Below are 24,233 nucleotides of genomic sequence, written 5' to 3'. Positions count from 1 at the left end.
AGTCAAAGTGAGGTTTGCCTCCTCATGGTTACCACAGTCTACCACCATCCAACAAGGGAACCTGAGGTCTGCCTGCCTCAGCTGTCAATGTCAGGTGAAGAAAGTTCCACCTGAGCTCAATCCAAACCTAAGGATATCCAGACAGCAAAAGAATTTATCCCTCAGCCACTGCACCTTTGTTGCAGCTTTTCTGGAACTCTGCAATCCGTATAGAGTGTGGTCTGGTTCCCTCTGGCAGGCCACAGAGTTGGGAGATGACTCTCCAGAGTTAGACTCCAGCAGGATTACTATACTAATGCTGAAGTTGGGTGGGAGTTGCCTCCTTTTGGGTTCATGCACCTCAGCAGTTTCCGAGCTTCCACCCACAGTGCAGGAACCCAAGCCTCTGTCTACTGCTGAGATACCCTTTTTGGGGGGCCAGGTCATTCACCTTTCCCTCTGTCTTTCTGTGCAGTTACTGGATTCACAGGCACAGCACAGCGGCACTGCTACCGTCTATGCAATGCCTGATCCTAGTCATGAAATGCAGACATTTTGGATTCTGGACGACTTGGACTTCTAGACTGCCAGGCCAGAAGGTGGGGGTGGGGTAGGTAGACTGATGGATCAAGGTGGCAAGGAAAATATTTGTTCAAATTTCCTGCCAGACAAGGGAATTCCTGGACTCACAGCAGGGGCTCTCTTGAGAAGGAGTCCCAAATTCCAGCAATTCCCTTCAGGGGGGTGAGGAAGGAGAGCCTCAGTTTATCACTCACCAGTAGAGATCACACAGTAAGTAAGGAACTCTTTTAGGGTAGGGGACAGCCACACAACCTCTTTGGGATGAGATCTGTACCTGAAAATAGTTTCTTTGGAGTCAAAGCCTGCCTCAGCAAGGAAGACGAGCAATTATCTATCTCATCTCTCATCTCATCTCCATCCTTCAGCTTTGTTGGGTTCTTTCTGGATGTTATCTCTCCCTCTGGATTGGAGCTTCTATTGAGAGCTGGCTCCAATCAGCCATTGTTCCCCATTGCCCCTTGTTCTTGTGAATGTGAAAATTAGGGGTTAGGGAAAATAGTCAACCTGAGGATTCAGCAAAACACCAAACACATTGAGACCAAATGAGCAAATAAACAGATAGAAAGGCTACCAGACACACAAGCCCACAGATGCACAAACAATCAGAAACACATAGACATACAGACAAAACAAAACCCAACTACAATAAAAATAATGATAATCATAAAATAATTGGGAAAAAAATGTGAAAACAAACAAACAAAAAACCAAATAAACAAAATAACCTCTAAAAATCTGATGGAAACACTCTCAGAAACCATAAAAAGGAAGAGCAGGAAGCAAGAAGGAGAAATAAAAATTGGTGTTCATAAAAAAGTTAAAAAAGAAGAAAGAAAAAAATTAAATAGCAAAAATAACAATAAAAATATAAAAAATAAAAAATAATTAACAATAGCTCCTCCAAGAAAGGATGAGTAAAAAAAAGAGAAAAAAGTCACCAGCCACAAAAATTTTATTCTTGTATATATATAGAAATATACATCTATATGTTGGACGTGGGGGCAACTTTAGTAGGAATATATTTATAATGCAATATAATTTCTGGCCATCAGGAGGTGCTGTGAGCAATTCCTAGACTTATACCTGATTCACAGTTTACAATGATAGCATGGTAAGCACCCTATGTGGCCGATAGCCATTTTGGATTTCTATAAAAGTTTATTTCCTAATTGTTGTCCAACCTCGGCTGCTCTGTTCCAGACAGCACTCCTGTCCAACCTCCCAACTTGGTGCAGGAATTCATGCTTCACATGTCTTTCCACTCTGCTCCCATGTTCTCCTGCAAAATGGCAACTGTAATCGGCTGTAGGGGAGGGGCTGGCTGCTGCCAGCTCCCGCTGCTGCCGTCTCCCATTGCTGCGCCCGTGGAGACCTTTTCCTCAGTTTTTGTGGCTCAGTCTCACTTTTGAGGCTGGACTTTTGAGTCCAGCCACCTGCCAGTTCACTGCATAGCCTGAACTGCCAGTCCACACCAATATTCCCCACCAGGAATGGTCCGGTCTATTTAATCATTCCTATCGTTCTGGGAGAAGGTGTCCACCATTTTGTACAATTCAAAATGTCTATTTCCCAGGTGGGATCCCTTCCCTTCAATTTTCCATCAGGCTGCTTAGCCCCTTGTGGCTCTGAGCAGCACCCCTTTCTGGTCACCAAACTCTGCTCAGGAATAAATGTTCATCAATTGGGTTTGCCAGGAATTGCAGACTGCTGTCCTCCATGAGTGGGGGCGGCTGCCGGCCAGCATGGCCAGGCAGGGCAAATCTCTACAACAGAGTCCATGATTTTAAATTACACCTCATGTACAGCAATCTACCAATTCTCGGAGCGTCTCCAGCTGTCTATCCACACCAATAATCCATGCAGGGAAAAGATCCGGAGCTCCCTCCCTCTCACCTGATGACTTGGGAGAGGTGGCTACCCGTCCGTCCCACCTGCCATCGTGCTCCGCCTCCCAACTTTACCTCTTATATGGATGGAGCTGGAATATATTCTTCTTAGCAAAGTTATCTCAAGAATGGAAGAAAAAGTATCAAACGTACTCAGTACTATTATGAAACCTATATATAATCACCCACACTTTCATATGAATGATAAAACACAACTATAGCTCAGAATGAAAGAAGGAAGAGGAGGATGAAGGGAGGGGAGAAGTGAGGCTGTGTAGAGAGAGGGTAATCAATGGGACCTCACCTATGGTGCATATTGCAAGAGTACATGTGAAATCTCTTAAGAGTAGAGTATCAATGTCTTAACACAACAATTAAGTTAGGCAAAGGCTATGTTAACCAGTTTGATGTAAGCACTCCAAGTTGTATATAAAGTCAGCACATTGTACCCCATAAATGCATTAATGTACACAGTTATGTTTTAATAAAAGAAGAACAGTCTTTGAATAGTCTGCCAATTTTTTAATCCAATGTCATTTTAGATTTTTGAAAAAGGATTTAAAAATTATAATAATTCTTTAAGCAACCAAACACATAAAATTTAGTAAGACTGTTTTTTCTAAAATTGGTGTCCAACAAAAGCACACAAAGCACAAAATAATTTGGAAAAGTCTAGTGTTTTCTAAACAAGCTGGGTCAGTGATACCACATACCTGTTTTATCATATGACACAATACTGGCTTTCTTAACTTTTGCACGATCCTGAGTGCAAAGCTTTTTTTCTTTTAATTTCCCTTTTTTCTTATGGAAAGCTGATTCTGGAGCAACTATACATTGTTGAGGTATACTTTCTTTAAGGTAATCTGAAAATAAACCATTATTAACTAAAAGACTAACATGAGCTATAAATTATCAATAATACCATAGTAATTCCACATACAAAGCAATAAAGTCAATCATTATATAAGGCAGAATAATACAGTAGTTAAGAGCTCAGGCTCTGAGTTCAGTCACCTGGCATTCAAGCTTAGATATAAACTTAGATACTCATAATTCTGGGATTTACTTACTTTATTCACTCTGAAATGAGAATTGTCATAGTAAGAACGTCATAGGGTTGTTATAATAATTAAATTAGTGAATACATTTAAAGCACATAGTAAATGCTTACTAAGGTAAATGTAAGTTATTAATTTTATTATTATACTAAATCTTTAAAGTATGAATCTTCATATGAAATAAATACAGAAAAATGCCCTTTTTAAACTGTAATTTGATAACTTAGCAAAGAAAATATATAGATGTATAGTATAAATGCAGAAAAGAAACAAAGGGCCTATTTCTCATTTCTTCCATGGCTTGCCTAATTGGTGGATCTTCAACATGTAGAAGAATGGGGAAATTATTAAAAATATGACTTTTAGGAAACAAATTTTACTTGTTCTTCTAATTTATTTAATGGACATAGCACTACAATCTAACAGGAGATAAGACACAATAACCAGAAACAAAACAAAAAGAGTACAAATAGTACAAGCAATAAGTTATATTTCAGCCAATAATCCTAATTCAGAGAGAGAGATAATTTCCAAACTGTACAATCAGAGGAGACCACACAACTGTTCTATTCCAAGGAATCAAATGTTGAAAAATGGCAAGGTTTTTAATTGTGGTATAGTAAGAAGGAAGGTGGCTAGAGATCAGAAAAAGATGCAAAAGCAACAGGACTGTTCAGGAAATCACAATGAAAAAATTTGGGCTTTTGTGGAAAGTTTGTGTGAGGTAGTTATGAAAACATTTCTTCTTGTTAACCTCTCTTCCAAGTTTTTCATACCACCTTGCCTTAATAGAAACCTAGTTACTCTCTTTAGACACTACGACATGGACTCCTTTCCAGTAGTGGTTGTTCATACTTCCACACTCCAAATACCTGAAGATTGAAAATGAGCTTGTTTTCCTCCCTGTCCCCATTAACCACTTCTAAATCATTACAACTTGCCCTCCTTAAAAGTAAAAATGAAATGAAATGAAATAAATATCCTTCTCCTTTGAAGCTCTTCACTCTTCCACTCTTCTATGGCATGTATTAATTGCCTGATCACTCGATTTATCTGGGGCTCCAGGGAAGGTTCATTTTCTCCATATTAAATCTTCTACTAAGTGATGATTTCAGTGCTCCTGAATTAAGACCTGTCTGAGAACATTCTACTCTCCCCTATTCTGTAGATGTCCTCATATTTCTGATCTACTTCAACCAATCACATCCAATCTTATATCATAGCATTTGTAATCACTTGCCTTCTACTCTTCTAGCTTGCTTAATACTACCAACATACCATTGATTAACCACATCAGTCTCCTGTCCATTTACTTTCTTACAATCCATAATCTCTCCACATTATTAATACTGTCAATATCCAAAACTTGGGCTTCCTTTTTGTCTCATCTGTGTGGCAAAATACCAGTCCTGGATGAGCCCAACTCCATGTGTTCTCTGTGCCTACATCTGTAACATCCTAGCGCTATTGGATTGGTAACACTCCAATAATTATCCTTTTCCTTGATTCATTTCAATTAACCACAAATGGACAAGGATCACAAACCAAAGATTTTGTTTGTCTGATTAACTTACCCTTCTCCCTTTTTAATGACTATTTCAGATTTCTTCATGCTCCTCAAATCTCTAAACCTTTACCTTCCAGCCCCTCTCCTACAACTTATCTCCAAGTCTACTTCCCAGGGAACACAAAAACATCAGATGGAACTTCCTTCAGCTTACCATTGCCAGCTAAACCAAACAACTGACATTTGCACCCATTGCATCTCTTCCTCTTGCCCTCCTGACTTAGTAAAGGCTTTCCTCTCATCCACGGCCTTTGGTTTAGATCCTATCTCTTTATGCCTATGCACTAACTATTCTTTTTTTTTGCAGTTTTTGGCCCGGGGCTGGGTTTGAACCCACCACCTCTGGCATATGGGTCAGCGCCCTAACCCTTTGAGCCACAGGCACGGCCCAATTAACTATTCCTTTTTCTTTGGCACATCCAAGTAGTTCCCATCTTAAATAATCCCCTACTTTTTTTTTCTTACCTCAATCAACTCCCTCCAGTATCAGCATATATCTTGCCTTTCTTCCCTGCTAAACTTCTCAGAATTGTTACATATAGTCACATTTCTATTTCCTGATTTATTATCCATTTCTTAATCCAATCCAGCCTGGCTTTGGAATGCCATAACAGCACTCAAGTAACCATATTCTTGAGGTCAGTAAATTTAATGGACATTTTCTAGTTCCTCATTTTATTTATCAGTATTCTTGATAAGTAAAGATAAAGATCACTCCTTCCATTTTAACAGAGTCTTTTCATTGACTTCTGTAACACACCACACTCATTCTTTTTTGTCATCCTATTTGGCCTAACTCTGACCAATTCCAGTTGTCCTTCACAGCCATCCTCCTTTTTCTGGCTTGTAATTGCTATAGCTCCTTGGCCCTGTTTTACTCTTGCCTTATTTATACACTCTCCCCAGGTGATTTCACATATAGACATGACTTAAGCTTTTATTCACATGATTATTTCCAAATTGCTCCCAGTCTCACTGCAACTTCTCTGAGTTCCCAACACATATATTCAATTCAGATATACCAGAGGTACTCCAAATGTAACATGCACAAAATTGAACTCATGATTCCTCCTCCAGACCCCATAAATCCTAACCTTGTTTATAAGACTTCCTATTTCATGAATGGCACCATTCATTATATTAATCAAGCCAAAAGCTTAAGTATCCCCTCTGTTAAGACTTGTTTTTAAGACTTCCTATCTGCACAAATGGCATCATTAATTATATTAAACAGGCCAAATGGCTAAGTATCATCTCTGACACCTCCCTCTCTCTCACCAACCATCATCATAATTGATAATTCTACCTTCAGAATATCTTAAGTCTCCTAACTTGTCTCCCTCCATCAATTCTTAATCTCCTACAACCTATTCTTTAACCTACAGCCAAAATGATCTTTTCAAACCAGAAATCTGATTGTGTGAACACCTTGCTTAAAACCTGTCCATGCTCCTGCTTTAGGATTGTGTGATAATTATGGAAGTTTACCCTGAGGATTGTTGCATTAAGTATTATAGCTTCTCACAGAAAGAGTTTCAAATATTAGTGACAGAGAAATTTATGTAAATAATTCAAGCAAAAAAGTTCAGCTCAGCTAATGCAATTTTGTCCCTGTGTTACACAAATGATCTCCCAATTCTCTTTTGTTTCCAATGTTGCATTTTCAAGCTGTTGATCTCAAAACATATATATGATTAAGGCTATGTGCGGTGGCTCATGCCTGTAATCCTAGTACTCTGGCAGGCTGTGTTGAGTGTATTGCCTGAGCTCACAGGTTCAAGACCAGCCTGAGCAAGAGCGAGACCCCATCTGTAAAAACAGCCAGGCATTGTGGCAGGCACCTGGAGTCCCAACTACTTGGGAGGCTGAGGCAAGAGTTTGGGGTTGCAGTGAACTATGATGCCACGGCACTCTACTGAGGGTGACCAAGTGAGACTCTGTATCAAAAAAAAAAAAAATATATATATACACACATGTACACATATGATTAAAATATGTACCAATTAATAATTAGCAGGAAAATATGAAAAACACTGAAATTTATTATTAGATCAATGCTATATTTATACTTTTCACTTAATTAAACATCTCTCCCCTAGTTTGTTATAATGATGCTTACAGATCATCAAGGAGCAGATTGAAGTCCGTATTTCAACTTCTTTATGGAATATAGAGAGTGCCAAAAATATATATACTCATTTTAAGAGAGGAAAAAAAACTGTATTAAGTTTGTAATACTCAAGTCATGTTTTACTTCTGCAATTCCATGATCATCATGACTTGTATTTATCTTTTTTTTAACCAGTATATATTGATTATATACTATTTTCCACAGAGTTTGTACTAATTTGCAGTCCATCCCACAGTGGAATCAACCTAAGTGCCCACCAATTCATTAGTGGATTAACAAAATATGGTGTATGTATACTACGGAATACTACTCAGCCATGAAGAAGGATGATTAATGTCTTTTGCAACCATTTAGGTGGAATTGGAGACCATTATGCTAAGTATCTAAGGAATGTAAAAACAAACATCACATGCACTCAGTATTAAATTCGAACTAACTGAAGAGCACATATGTGCTTAGAGGGAAGTAAAACTTAATGGAAATCAAGCAGGGGGCAAAGGGGAGGAGTGGATGGGAAAACCTACCTAATGGCTACAATGAACACTATCTGGGTGATGGATAGACTTATATCCATGACTTAAGCATTATAAAAGTGATCCATGTAACAAAAATATTTGTACTCCCATAATATTTTGAAATAAAAATATTCCATAGTCTTATTCGAAAAAAAACCTTTCCATGGCTCCTCAAAGTATAATGACAAAAATCTTTAACATGACCAACAAGTCCTTGTTTTGACTGATCCTTCTATTCTTTCTAGCCTTACATTTCTGTCCTCTCTTTCCGAGTGGGGAAAAAAAATACCACAAAGGTCAGAGAACTCCTACTTTTCACTCTTATTAGAAAAGAAGATAAGTAAGTAAACACTAGCTAAGTAACATCCAGGTTCTCCCTCTGTTTTAATCTGATTAAAACATTCTGGCTCAACGGAGGCCAGAAGATCTGGAGTGTAGGCCTCTTCAGGAAATCAAATATACACATCTTCAGGCAGAGGATAAAGACAACAGCAGGTATATACCTAAATAATATTTGCAGTATGTATAATATTTAATAGATAATCCAGGAGGAAATACAGTCAGGCAGGCATCACTTGATGACAGGGATATATTCTAAGAAATGCATCATTAGCAATTTTATTGCTGTGAGAACATCATAGAGTGTACTTACACAAACTTAGATGGTATATTCTACTACACACATAGACTACAAGGTATAGCCTATTTCTTGTAGTCTACAAACCTGCACACATTTTAATGTACAGAATATTATAAGCAACTGTAACACAATGTTATTTGTATATCTAAACATAGGAAAGTTACAGTAAAAATATGTATTGTTATTTCATAGGACCACTGTTGTGCGTTCAGTCCATTGTTGACCAAAACATCAATATGACTATGTATTGTTCTCTAAAATGATGGAAGCATTTTCCAGTGCAGAGAGAAAAGGAAACTATAATTTCGGCAGACTCTAAAATACCTGAGAAGCAACAACATTTAAAGATGGAAATATAAAAACCCATTAAAGAGACTGAAAATGAGCAGGTAGAATTGCAGGAAAAAAGCCAGATGAATGAATATTTTTCCTCAAAAATTGAGGGAAAAGAAAGAAAATAAGTGGTCAAGGAATACAATGTTGCAGAATAGTGCCATAACATAAAAATTATTTTATTTATAAATAACTTATTTTTATAAAGATATAGCCAAAGGGGAGTATCTGGTGACCTGGGAATAGTCTGATCAGTATAGTTAAGGAGGCAGAATCCAGGCCCAGGAGCAAATTAGAAGTAAGGAAGTGGAGGTAGGAAGTCTAGGCTACTATTACAAGAAGAAGCCTGATCATATAGTGGTAAGTGTGAGAAGAGAACACAAAAGTAAAGATGTTTCTTTTTGTTCTGTTTTGCTTAAGATTGTTAAGCATGTAGCATGTTTGTGTGCTGACAGAAAAGATTTGAGTGAAGACAACTGATAGACCTCAAGTTCTATTATAGATATGGCAGAAGTTGAGCTCCAGAATGAGGTGGTGGGATTCACCTTAAAAGAGAGGAAGCACAGCTACCCTCTGAGACAAATGCTGCAGGTGAGGCTGAAAACTTATAAAAATTGTGGATATGAAAGAGCTGTATTTAAAAAGGAAGTGATTTAAAAAAATTATAATTTGGAAATGGTAGAATTTGGGCAAGGGAGAAGGAAAGAAGACTTAAAAAATGGGGGTATACAGAGGAATAATCAGAATACTAGTAGAGCAACAGCCAGAAGGCTTCAGGGACTTAACAGAATTTTGACCTGCCTTTAACCTCTTAAGTAAAGAAAAGAAAGGGAAAGAAACGAAAGAGAAAAGGAAGGGAAGAAGTGAGTCGGGGAGCGAGGGAGGGAGGCAGGAGATAGGATGGAGGAAAGGAAGGGATTGGGGGGAGGAAACAAATGACCTGCATGAAAAAATGATGTAAACTGTAAATTGCTATAGAAATATCAGATATTTTGACATATCAGTGGCGTTTGTGATAGTCCTATTACTTTTATTATTATTATTACTTTATTTTGTTTATGTTCTCTTTAAAAAGCAAGCTTTGTATTTGAAGACATTGCTAATTGCTATGACTAATAAAATTTTTGAAAGTAAACTCTGGTGTTTCATTGTTTTATTTGCTTGCTTTCTTAATTCTATGAAAATTTCTTTTCATCTCCATAAAACAGAACATAAATCAACATGCCTGGATAATAATCTTCATCAATTTCTTCTGTTTTCTCTGACTTCAAGCGTTTAGAGGATGTTCTAACTGTTTTATATTTCATTGTTTCCTTTTCTGCTATTTCAGCTGGTTGTTTCCCAAATTTCTTGACATCTTTATATTTTTGTTCTTCATATTTGAAAGGTCTAATATAACAAAGAAAACAATTCTAAGAAAATAAATGAATAATCACACCAATAAAATACTGAGCGATGAACATATTACCTAAAATTTCATATTTACAAGTAAAACAGCTTCTTAGGTTTAATAAATCCTATAACATTTTCTATAACTTAAAGATTAAATATTTATTCTATACTTAAAATACTGTATGATTATCTATCCTTTCAAGTAATTTTTGATAGGCATTTTCATAGGCACATCTAAAAAATTCACATGGAGAAGCTAGATATTAAATACTAAATAGATCTAACTAGGACTACCATAATAAAATATATACAAAACATTAAGCTGGAAGGTACTTGCAAATCTTGACCTCATTTTAGAAGATGAAGAAATGTTACCCAATTAAGTTTGTGTTAGAATGGAATCAGAGCACAGTTTTCTGAAATTTCATACTTATGTGCATATATTGCCCTCCTTTATGGAAAAATAAAACCCAACAAACTCACAAAAAGATAAAAACCAAAATCTTTTTATTGTTACAATTTTTTATTAAATCATCTCTGTGTACACTAATGCAATTATGGAGTACCATGTGCTGGTTTTATAAACAATTTAAAATACTTTCATCAAACTGATTATCATAGCCTTCACTGCATTTTCTTATTGTGTTAAGACATTTATATTCTACACTTAGTAGATTTAACATGTACCATTGTAAAATGTACCATAGGTATGGTCCCACCAATTACTCCCCCTCCACAAATCCTCCCCACCCCCTTTACCCTTCATCTTGGGCTGTAGTTGGGTTATAGCATTCATATGAAAGTATGGATGCTTATAAATTGGTTTCATAATAGGGCTGAGTACATTGGATCCTTTTTCTTAAATTCTTGAGCTACTTTGCTAAGAAGAATATGTTCCAGTTCCATCCATGTAAACATAAAAGAGGTAAAGGCTCCATCTTTTTTAAGGCTGCATAATATTCCACAGTGTACATATACCACAATTTAATAATCCATTTGTGGGTCGATGGGCACTTGGGCTTCTTCCATGACTTAGCAATTATGAATTGGGCTGCAATAAACATTCTGGTGCAACTTTCTTTGTTATAAAGTGATTTTTGGTTTTCTGGATACAAACATGGTAGAGGAGTTAAGAAAAGAAATAGCTGAAGATGTCAAGAAATGGAAAAACATACCATGCTCATGGCTGGTAAGAACCAACATTGTTAAAATACCTAAAGCAATATACAATTTTAATGCAATCCCTATTAAAGCACCAATGTCATACTTTAAAAACCTCGAAAAAGTAATACTTTGTTTTATATGGAATCAGAAAAAAACCTCAATTATCCAAGACATTACTCAGAAAAAAAAACAAATCAGTAGGAATCATGCTACAGACCTCAGACTATACTATGAATTGATAGTCATCAAAACAGCATGGCACTGGCACAAAAACAGAGAGATAGATGTATGGAACAGAATAGAGAACCAAGAGATGAACCCAGCTACTTACCATCATTTGATCTTCAATAAGCCAATCAAGAACATTTAGTGGGGAAAAAACCCCTATATAACAAATGGTGCTGGGTAAACTGGCTAGCAACCTGTACAAGACTGAAACTGGACCCACACATTACACCATTAACAAAGATAGACTCTCACTGTATAAAAGATTTAAACTTAAGACATGAAACTATAAAAATACTAGAAGAAAGTTTGGGGAAAACACTTGAAGAAATCGGCGTGGAAGAATATTTTATGAGGACCCCCCCCAAGGCAATTGAAACAACACCAAAAATACATTACCAGGATCTGATCAAACTAAAATCTTCTGCAGAGCCAAAAACACAGTATGTAAAGCAAGCAGACAGCCCTGAGAATGGGAGAAGATATTTGCAGGTTATATCTCTGACGAAGGTTTAATAATCAGAATCCATAGAAAACTCAAATGTATTAGCAAGAAAAGAACAAGTGATCCCATCTCAGTGTGGGCAAGGGATTCGAATAGAAACTTCTCTGAAGAAGACAGGCACGTGGCCTACAGACACATGAAAAATGCTCATCATCCTTAATCATGAGAGAAATGCAAATCAACTTTGAGATATCATCTAACCCCAGTAAGACTATTCCACATCACAATATCCCAAAGCCAGAGATGTTGGTGTGAATGTGGAGAAAGGAAACACTTCTGCACTACTGGTGGGAATACGAACTAACACATTCCTTTTGGAAAGATGTTTGAAGATCACTTAGGGATCTAAAAATAGACCTGCCATTCGATCCTGCAATTCCAAAATCTTTTTAGTACATTAAACAACTGTTCACTCTGTAAATGCTAGAAAAATCTTTTCATAAGAACGAAATACAGAATCACTGCCTATAACTGACTTATACAGTATATTTTTATAAGGCAGAGGAAATTCAGAGTTCTCTAAAGCCTTATATGTACTTCTCAGCAGACATCAGTACTACTGTACCTGTTGATATGTTATACAAAAATACTTACATAGTTATATTTTTTCTTTTTTAATTTTTTAATTTTTAAATATTTGGGTACATACATGGTAGTTATATATCTTTATATATAAGGATCACATATAAAGTTAATTTTACTGCAAAGTACAAGGCACTGCTTGAGAGACTTATTTTTGAGCGTCTCTTAGTAAGGCTAAGATTAAATCTGAGGTGTTAAATAGTCCTTCCTGAAGCCATCAAGAAAAAAAATCTGTGACATTGCATACAGATGTAGGTGATATTAAAATAGAAGTCTTCTGTGAGAGAACACCCAAAACATGAGAATTTCTTGGCTCTTTGTGCCAAGAAATTACTACAATGGCTGTATATTTCATAGAAACATCAAAGATTTTATGGTTCAAACAGGAGATCCAATAGGTACTGGAAGAGGAGGTAACAGTATCTGGGGAAAGAAGTTTGAATATGAATATAGTGACTATCTTAAGCACAATGTGAGAGGTGCTGTATCTATGACTAACAATGGCCCCAATACCAATGGATGTCAGTTCTTCTTCACCCATGGCAAGCAGGCACATTTGGAAATGAAATACACAGTATTTGGAAAGGTAATAGATGGTTTGGAAATTCTAGATGAATTGGAGAATCTACCAGTAAATGAGAAGACCCATCGACCTAATCCATTTGCTCAGTAGCTAGAATAGACTTGGACAAATACTTGACAAACTATTTTGCAGGACACACCTATTGTGATTTACCCAGTTTTAATTATGTCAGAGATTGCATCATCTTTCTGCTTGTTTACAACTAAGATCTGTGATGAAATGTTGGTATCGAGGGGAGCCCAACAGCTTTTATCCCTATTCTTAGAGCATATTCTTTATACCGACTACTATCCAATGTATTTTTAAAATTTTAATATACAAATATTTTTGTTACATATAAACTTTCATTTTATATGCTGATCCTCAATTAAATGCTGCCATTTTTGAGTAACCTAATTACATACTATTACCTTATATAGTCCAAAAAATAATAAATAATTTTTTATTTTTAATTATTTGTGTACATACATAGTAGTTATATATCTTTAGAGGTTACCCAGGATCTTTTGATACAGGCAATAATGTGCATTAATCAAATCAGGATAACTGAAGTACCTATTAACTCAGGTATTTATCATTTATTTGTGTTAGAAACATTCTAGTTCCATAAAGTTTACCTTAATTTATTTTTGATTATAGTCACTTTGATGTGCTATCAAAGAATACTGTTCATGCTGTCTAGCCATCTATTTTTGTACCCATTAGCCATCCTTATTTTATTCCCCATTCCTTTACCTTTCCCAGCTTCTGGTATCTGTCATCCTACTCTGTCTCCCTGAGATAAATTATTTTAATATTAATATTTAGTTTCCATGTGAGTGAGAACATGTAATATTTGTCTTTCCATGCTTGGCTTATTTCACTTACATAATGTTCTTCAGTTCCATCCATGTTGTTGCAAATGGCAGGATTTCATTCTTTTGTGTGGCTATGTAATATTCCATTATGTATATGTATCACAATTACTTCATCTATTCATCCACTTATGGACATTAAAGTTGATTCTATATCTTGGCTATTGTGAATAGTATTGCAATAAACATGGGAGTGCAGATTCTTTCTGGTGTATTATATGCCCCTCTTGTAGAGACATACCCAGCAGAGACTGCTGGTCGTACAGTGGTTGTATTTTTAGTTTCTTGAAGAACTTCCATATTGTTTTCCATCGTGGTTGCACAAACTTACATTCCCACCAACAGCGCACAGTGTTCTCCTTTCTCTATGTCCTCACCAGCATTTATTATTTCCTATCTTCTTGATAATAAGGCATTTTAACTAGGGTGAGATGATATCTCGTTATAGTTGTGAGTTGCATTTTCCAATAATGTTGAGCATTTTTTTCACCTGCCTGTTCACCACTTGTACATCTTTAGAGAAATATCTATTCAGATGCTTAGCCCATTTTATAAGTGGATAATTTGATTTTTTTCCTATTGAGTTTTTGGAGCTCCTTATATATTTCAGTTATGAATCCCTAGTCAGATGGGCAATTTGAAATATTTTCTCCCATTCTGTAGATTGTCTTTTTCCTTTGTTGACTGTTTTATTTGCTGTGCAGAAGATTTTTAGCTTTTTAGATTTTTAGTTTTAATCTCATTTGTGCAATTTTTCTTTGGTTGCCTGTCCTTTGGGCATATTATTCAAAATGTCCGTGCCCAGACCATTTCCTCAATGGTTTCAGGATTTAAGTCTTTAATCCATTTTGATTTGATTTTTGTATTTGCAAGAGATATGGGTGTGGTTTCATTTTTCTGCATATGGAATATCCAGTTTTCCCATAACCATTTATTAAAGAGACTATCCTTTCCTCAAAGTATGTGCTTGGCAACTTTGTCAAGGATACGTTCACTATAGATATGTGAATTTATATCTGGGTTTTCTTTTCTGTAATATTGGTCTGGGTGTCTGTTTTATGCCAGTACTATGGCTATTTTGGTTACTACAGCTTTATTTTTAATTTTTTGAGAAACCTCCATACTGTTTTACATAGAGGTCGTACTATTTAATATTTAGTTAAATATGTATATGAGTGTTCATCTTTTTTTGCATCCTTTCCAGCATTAATTATTGCCTTTTGATAAAGACCATTTTAGTATAATTTGAAGTCAAGTAATGTGATTGCTCAGTTTTGTTCTTTTGCTTAAGATGGATTTGGCTATGCTGGGTGTTTTAGGGCTCCATATAAGTTTTAGGATTATTTGTTCTATTTCAGTAAAGAATGTTATTTGTATCTTTGAGGGGATTGCATTGAATCTGTAGATTGCTTTGAGTGGTATGAATATTTTAAAAATGTTGATTCATTCACTCCATAAGCATGGAATATCTTTCCATTATTTTTTCATTGTCTTCAATTTATTTCACCGATGTTTTCTAGTTTCATTATTGAGATCTTTCACTTCTTTAAAGGGGTTAAGTTTTTTTCTAGGTATTGAATTTTATGTGTAGGTATGGTAAATGGGATTACTTTCTTGGTTTCTTTTCTAGATTGTTTGCTATAGAAATATAGAAATGCTATTGAGTTTTTATGTTTTGTACACTGTAACTTCATTGAATTTATTTCAATTTCATTTATTTCTCCTCTGATCTTTGTTTCTTTTTCTAAACGAATTTCAGATTTGTTTGTTCTTGTTTTTCTAGCTGAGATGGGTGATTAGATTACTGTTTTTTGTTTGTTCGTGGGTTGTTTTGTTTTGTTTTTTTAGACAGAATCTTACACAGCTTCCCAGGCTAGAGTAGTATGGTATCAGCCTACCTCACAACAACCTCAAACTTTTGGGTTCTAGTGATCCTCCTTTGTCAGCCTCTGGAGTAGCCTCTGGCCCACAATGCTTGGCTAATTTTTCTATTTTTGGTAGAAAAATACCAAAAATCCTAGGATTACAGGCATGAGGCACTGCACCCAGTCCCTTTTTTGGCTTTTTGATGTAGGCACTATTGCCATAGACTTTCCTCATAGTGTGCTTTTACATGTACTTATCCCATAGGTTTTCATATATTGTGTTTTCTTGTATTTGTTTTGAGAAATGAAACAAATGAAATATCTCAAATAATAATGTATTTTTGAGGACAAATAAATCATAACTTCTTGAACTTATTTACAAATAGTTTATTAGGTATTCTTAAATCCTTTTCCTTTGAGCACTTTGCAAGTTCTAATTTTTGGTTTATAAACATCTTGAAATGTTTTCTCTCTATAAAAATATTTGTCTATGCCCTTTGTCCTTTTTTTGGTACTGAATTATTTGCCATTTTCTTAACAATATTTTGGAGGTATTTATATATTTTGGTTAGTAATCTTTGGCTATTTATTTTTTTGTGGTTTTTTGGCCAGGGCTGGGTTTGAATCTGCCACCTCCAGCATATGGGACTGGCGCCCTATCCCTTTGAGCCACAGGGGCCGCCCAAACTTTGGTTATTTTATATCTCTTGTTTGGACTTGCTTTTTACTTCTTGATGTCTTATAAATAGAAGTTATTAATTGTAATATAATTTATCTTTCCCTTTATGGTGTGTGTCATTTGTGCCACCTTTAAGAAATTTTTCCTTACTTCAAGATGATGACAAAATTAACTTATGTTTTCCTAACAATATTAAAGTTTGGCTTTTCACAACTTTTCAGATTCATATGTGTTCTTAAATCCTTGATTTTGGGGCATGGTGCAAAAGGTAGACCCTTACCTGCTCCAAATAAATAGAGAATTGTCATAACACCATTACCGAACACCCTCATCCTTTCCTCACCAACCTGCAATACTCAAAATATATATAACTGTCTCTCCCTGAGTTCTTTATTTTATTTGTCTTTGTTTCTGTATCACACTGATTAATATAACTTTATAATAAGATAATAAGTTTTTATAGCTGTAGGTCAAGAATCACATTTACTTTTTCTTAAAGAGTACTTATATGTTCCTAGACTTTTGTTTTTCTATATATATTTTGTCAAATTCTCAATGGAACTGTATAATTTTCTTCACAAAGATTAGAAACATATTATTTTTAAAAGGAAATTTTCTAGGTAGTTTACTTTTCATTACTATTAGAAATGGTACATTTTTCCCTCCTGAGATGTCTCAGTTGTTGGTTAATTTATCTACCCATCAACTTCCCTCTCACTTTTTTGGTATATCCAAGGTTGGTCTGAAGGAAGAAACCAGCAACCAGTATAAATGTAACTATCTTAGTAGGAATTATGCTCTGAGAAACTCAGGTTTTCTAAACTCTAGAAACTCAATTAATCCTCCTTGACAATTTAAGTTTTTCACTATCAGAATGGCTTACCACTGGAAATATATAGTTGGAATCTTCAGAAAAAAATTCTTATCACATTATATCTTATTTTTACCTCTGTTTTGTGTTGCTTTCCTCCTTGTCTTCGTCTTGATATATTGTAGGCAAAGTAATGGGTATGAATGTTTCCATATTCTTTCTGAACTAAATTATGAAGTAACTTGCTGTAAAAAAATATATTGACATTATTTTCTTTAATATAAAAGACAATTTAAGAGATATACTTATTGATATTCAAAACTACACATATAGTTTCCAAATTCTGATGTAGCTTAATATAATATTCTGATTACCTTCAAATATTTCTTGTATAATTCTAGACTATTCACTAAGCTAGCTGTCCTCAGGGAAATCCTCACATAAAATAAAACAATAGGAAGTGGGTTTTGAAATATGGAAAAGTCTCATTTGATAACTGAGAAGAATCTAACAAGATACAGAAAGTTTCCAAATAAAGATGATGAACTACATGGAAGTACACTTTAACTGAAGATTTTGAGCCTAGAATCAATGTATGGAGGAAAAGTCTTTACATAGCAAGTTAATATGATTCAGAAAAACCAAATAAGAGAGAATTAAGAGACCAGGACAAGAGTAGTTCTTACTAGAATAAATATGCCAGAATTTCCACAGTAGGTATGAAACTGACAAACTACAGCATCAATATAGGACAGTCTATCTGTTGATGAGACTTAGCATGCAGAAAGAGTCCCAGTCATGACCTAAGAATACCAAGAATGACCACAGGATTATTCACTGAAGCTAAGAACTGAAGGATTGACCTTTTCTCAGACCTTAATATAAAATAAAGAAACAGATCCTAAGGGAGATAGATCCTACTGGATTCAAAATCATCCCTGAATCAAGCTGGGCACAGTGGGCTCATGCCTGTAATCCTAGCACTCTGGGAGGCCAAAGTAGGTGGATAGTTTGAGCTCATGAGTTCAAGACCAGCCTGACCAAGAGTAAGACCCTGGGTATTGTGGCAGATCCCAGTGATCCCAGCTATTCAGGAGGCCGAAGCAAGAGGATCACTTGAGCCCAACAGTTTGAGGTTGCTGAAGCCATGGAACTCTATCAAGGGCAACTAAGTCAGACTTTGTCTCAAAAAAAAAAAAAAAAAGGAAAAAAAATCATCCTTGAATCGAATCCATTCTTGATTTGCAATAAAGCAGCAGTCAGTAAAATTTTTCTAAGAAAACTTAAAAGTAAATGTTTCAGGCTTTGTGAGATGAAATGCAAAACTGAGACTATTACATGGGTATTTATATAAGCAAAGAAACAAACACATTTCTATAAGCAAAGAAACAAACACATTTCTACAAATGTTTTATTGATTAGATATATGATAATAATAATTGAATATAATTTTTTAGTAATACAGACCTATAAGAAAAATAAAATTCTTTATTTAGAATGATAGCTCAACTGAGATTCAAAGTTTGTGTTGCCTATCATGAATAATGTTTGCCAGTTCATGCCTAGGCCTTAAGGAGATCTTTTACCTTCCACTTTCCCTCTTGAAGACATCTACTATGTAACATAACCACATCTACACTAAGATGACCATGCTCAAAATCAAATGTATGTCAGTCATGTGGAAAAGCTTGTATGAAAGTATGTAAAATAGTACAGAAGCACCAGAAATATGAGTGAAGGCTTCTTCTACCTTCCAGCCCAGCTTAGCCATCAAATGAATGCAGTCAACTACATTCACATGGCTCACATGGAGCAGCAGAACTACCCAGTTCATTACAGTATCAGGAGAAAGAATAAATATATTTTTAGGATGGTTTGTTACACAGCAATAGATCATTTACATAACATTTAACATCTATGTGACACAGGATTAGCCTCAAGAATTTAAAAAGAACTCCATAAGGGCAAATCCATGAGAACAGGACAGAAAACACATAAACAGATAGACTAACGGCATGTATAGGCATTTCACAAAAGAAGAAACAAAACTAAGAAGAGATGTTCAATATCATTAGTAATCAGGACCATGGAAATTATAATCACAAGTTACCGTTCTGTCATTCAAATAGAAAAAGTTATGATAAAACCAAGCAAAGAGGTTGTAAATCAATAATATCTCATCTATTTCTGGAAAGAGTGTACAACTATTGTTTGACATTATCTTATAAAACTCAACATCAGTATACCCTATAACTCAGCAATTCCATTTTAAGTGCCTACACACACAGACCCCCCCCCACACATATACTTTCTACACAAACAGAAGACATTTGTAGGAACTTCCAAAGTAATACTGTGTATAATATCTAAAAATTGGAAACAACACTAAAATTCCATCACTGTGAGAATAAACAAATTCTGATTCAGTCATACAATGAAATATAATAACACAGAAAATACAAGATTAATCTTAGTAAAAAGCACTGAGTAGGGGGTAAAAGCAATTATTAAAACCCTCATGCTGAATACTTTGAAAACAACTAAAAATATATTATTTAGATACTATAATATATGGTAAAACTTTCTTTCAAGGCAAGATAATAAAAACAAAATTCAGGAGGAGAAATGGCAGGCAAGAAGATGAAATAATGGAGATGTTCATAGATAAAAATTATTTCTTAATATTCTAATTCTTATCTTCCTTGATGGATTTTCAAGTGCTTATTTGAACATATAATTTTTAAATTAGGTTTGACAGAGTATAGGCCAAAAAGATTATAATTAATACAATCCTATGTATCTGAGAGTCCTACCCATTCTGTCAAAAAGACCAAAAGTTTATTGGTATAATGGTTTGTGAGATAGTCAATGCCAGATTGACAAAAAAAATCAATATCTTCAAAATACTGAAAAGAAAATAACTGGCAAGAATTTTAGACTCAGTTATAACATCATTGAATGCATACAAAAATTAAGATTATCATTCATAGGACTTCAATTACAGAATAATTAAGTATGTACTTCAACAGGAAGAAAAGTGACCCAGATATGAGGCATAGAATAGTATAATATTAGTAATTGTCTAGATTTATATAATGTGGTAGACTGAAAAATGGCCTTCTCTAGGACAACCCAATCCTAATTCCCAGAATCTGTGAATATGTTACTTGATACTAACATACTTGTGGTAAAAGGTACTTGTGGATGTGATTAAGGATGTGAGAAGGAGAAATCATCCTGGATTCTTGGGGTGATCACAGTGTAAATTGCAAGCATCCTTATAAGAGGAAGACAGGAGGATCAGAGAGAGAGAAAGATGTAATCATGAAAGCAGAAGTCAGAGAGGAGAGAGGATGTAATACTGCTGGCTTTGATGATGGACCCCTACCCAGGATGAAAGCAGCCTCTGAAAGCTGAAAAAGGCAAGAAAACAGATTCTCCCCTATAGCTTCCAGAAGGAATTTGGCACATACAGTTTAGACATTTGACCTTCAGAACTATAATAAACACGTATTGCTTTTAGCCAGTAATTTGTGGTAATTCCAGAAGCAATAAGCAAATACATATAGTTACATATATTTGCTGATTGAAATCTTCACAAACCCCCTCTGCATTAGGTGCTATATATACAGTTCAAAGCAATTTTGGAGCTCTTTTTCTAGATATCAGAGCTGTTATATGAGGTCCGACAATTAAGTTTGCAAATTCATCCTAGAAAAAGTTGTTTGAAGGTGAACTAGCCACTGGTGGTGCAAAGCTTCCCCTGGGGAGTACTTTGAAAGTGACAGTAGTGATATTTAGCAATGAGATATGTAGCTTAAGTTTGGAAAATGTAATTGTTCAATCTCATATAATTTTTTCTAGCTTAAGTTTGGAAAATGTAATTGTTCAATCTCATATAATTTTTGGTACTATATACAGGGTGTCCATAAAGTTAGTGTGCAATTTATTATGTTAAACTATTTTTTTGAGACAGTTTCACTTTCTTGCCTCCAGTAGAGTACTGTGGTGTCATAGCTCACAGCAACCTTAAACTCTTTGGATCAAGCGATCCTCTTGACTCAGCTTCCCAAAGAAGCTGGGCCTATAGGCACCTGCCATAATGCATACAACATCATTGAATGTTTTTTTAGAGATGACAGCTATTTTTTTTAGAGATGACATCTCACACTTGGTCAGGCTGGTCTCGAACTCACGAACTCAAGCTATCTACCCACCTTGGCCTCCCAGAGTGCTGGGATTACAGGTGTGAGTCACTGTGCCTAGCCTGTAAACTATTTTTAATTGCACACAAACTTTATTTCCACCCTGTACGGTATATGCATTTTACATACATAAAACTTAGGATATATATATGTGTGTGTATAAATATATATACACACACAGTCCCTGGGTTATGAATGAGTTAAGTTTTGTAGGTTTGTTCTTTTTCTTTTTTTTATTATTTTTTATTTCAAAATATTACAGGGATACACATGTTTTGGTTACACGGTTTGTTTTTTACATTTCAGGTTAAAATTGTAAGTGTGCCCTTCACCCAGAATGAGTGCATTATATATGTTAGGTGTGAATTAACCCAAATTCTCCTTTCCACCTATTTGATTCCCATGGGTTTTACTTTCCTATGTGCAAACAAGCATTGATCAACTACTTCCAACTTAATATTGAGTACATATGTGTTTGTCCTTCCATTCTTGCAATACTTTAAAGAATGGTTACCAAGTGGATCACCATTTTTAATGGCTGAGTAGTACTTCATAGCATACAAATATATATTTTATTAATCCATTCATGTAATGATGGGCATTTAGGTTGTTTCCACAGTCTTACAATTGCGAATTGTGTTGCTTAACACGTTCAAGTGCAAGTGTCTTTATGATAAAATGTCCTTGTTTTCTTTGGATAAATATGTAGGTTTGTGCTTAAGATAAATTTGTATGTAAGCTGGAACAGACACATTTATGTATTACCTGTAATAGACACTTTTCATAAGTGCAAGTTGTATGTCAGCCAAATCTTTGTAACTCAAGGACTTACTGTAATAGCTTCCATAAGTGTGAGTTATATGTAACTCAGATGTTTGTAACTCAGGATCTGTATGTATATAGGGTATACCAAAGGTTGCCATAAATAGGAAAAATTGACAAATTCATATTTTACATTATATATTATACATTTAGTGTTTTTATATTTATATATCAACCCATAGAGACATATTTTACAAAATTTTGTAATGAATATTTTGTAAATGACAGTACATTTAGCTACAGTCTCCCATTTTCTCTTAAGTACGCATGTTTGGTAACCTTTGGGATACCCTTTATATCAGCGATTCTCAGCCTGTGGGTTGCAACCCACAGGACTGTTTAAAAGGGCCGCGGCATTAGGAAGGTTGAGAACCACTGCTTTATATAAAACTTTATACAAATACAAAATTATATATATACTTTTATATATACATGGTTATAAAATTTTTATATATTTTATATAAGATAAAATATAACTTTTTATAATGACATATATAACTTTACATATTTTATATATAAAATTTCATGTATAAAATGTAGTAAATTTTTACTATATATAAAAATTTTTACTATATATAAAATTTAGTATATATTTTATATAGAATTTAGTATGTACTGTACATTTTATACATAAGTATTTTTAATATATAATGTTTAATATATTTAGGTAACAAAATATGTAAAATTTTTATTTTTTCAATATATTTTTTAAAATTTAGTAAGTATGCATATTTTTCATTTTTTGTTATGTGTGTGAATTGTATCATGCTGAAGTGAAGGCTTTCAGTATACTCATCACCAGAATAGTGAACATTGTACTCAACAGGCATAATTTTATCCCTACTTCCCTCCCACCCATCTTCCATAGTTTCCAATATCTATGGCAATTCATCATGAGCTTAAGTATTGCCACTTATCCCAATTATAAGTGAGAACATATGCTAGTTTTCCAACCTGAGATACCTCACTTAAGACAATGGTCTACAGTTCCATCCAAATTGTTGCAAATAACATTATTTCATTCCTTTTTATGGCTGAGTAGTACATTACATGAGTGAGTGTGTATGTGTGTGTCTGTGTATCTATATATATATATATATATATATATATATAGACACCATGGTATAAGTGTCTATATGTAGACACATTTTCTTTATCCACTCATCAGTTGATGGGCATTTACATTGGTTCCATATCTTTTGTAATTGTGAAATGTACAGCAATAAATATTCAGGGGTCTTTTTGATAAAAATGACTTCTCTTCCTTTAGTAGTGGAATTTCTGGATCAAATGGTGGGTCTATTTTCAGTTCTTTGAGAAATCTCCATATTGCTTTCTATAGTGGTTGTACAAATTTACATTCCCACCAACAGTGTACAAGCGATCCTTTTATATCACAACCACATCAACATTTATTGTTTTTTGTTTTTGTTTTTACTTCCTAACAATGGTGATCCTGACAGAGGTAATGTGGTATCTCATTCTGGTTATAATTTGCATTTCCATAATTATTAGTAATGTCAAGCATTTTTTTGTTGCTGTCCATCAGCCCAATCAACAACACAGAGATATCACTGCAGATGGAATGATTAATTAAGGGAAGACTGAGGCTCACTCAGGCCTACAGCCTTATTTATCTTTATTCACTGTATTATATATTCAAACTCATCAGATAAGAATAAGCAAGAATAAAGAATAAAAGCATTAATTGAGACTAGTATAAAAAAGTTCTCTTCAGCATGAATGTTGCAAAGCACATACATGTCATTTCTAAGTCTGGAGCATATAACTTGAAGATAAACTACAAGGACACCAGGCTATCTGTTTCTGTTCACCCACCTTCCTAACAAGTTAA

At 34.8% G+C, this 24,233-nt stretch overlaps 1 protein-coding gene across 1 annotated transcript in view; it reads right to left on the bottom strand.

Moving 5' to 3' along the window:
* Positions 1-17,564, bottom strand: part of DNAH14 (dynein axonemal heavy chain 14) — an 862,921-nt gene extending 845,357 nt beyond the window's left edge. Inside the window, 3 exon segments of the mRNA XM_053607548.1 lie at positions 3,161-3,312; positions 9,943-10,080; positions 17,488-17,564. Coding sequence (XP_053463523.1) covers positions 3,161-3,312; positions 9,943-10,080; positions 17,488-17,564 — 367 coding nt within the window.
* Between the last annotated feature and the right edge of the window lie 6,669 nt (positions 17,565-24,233).

Source organism: Nycticebus coucang, chromosome 10 (genome assembly GCF_027406575.1).
Source record: "Nycticebus coucang isolate mNycCou1 chromosome 10, mNycCou1.pri, whole genome shotgun sequence".
NCBI lineage: Eukaryota > Metazoa > Chordata > Mammalia > Primates > Lorisidae > Nycticebus > Nycticebus coucang.
Note: the sequence above shows the minus strand (reverse complement) of the source record. Positions and strands in the feature narration are given on the sequence as shown.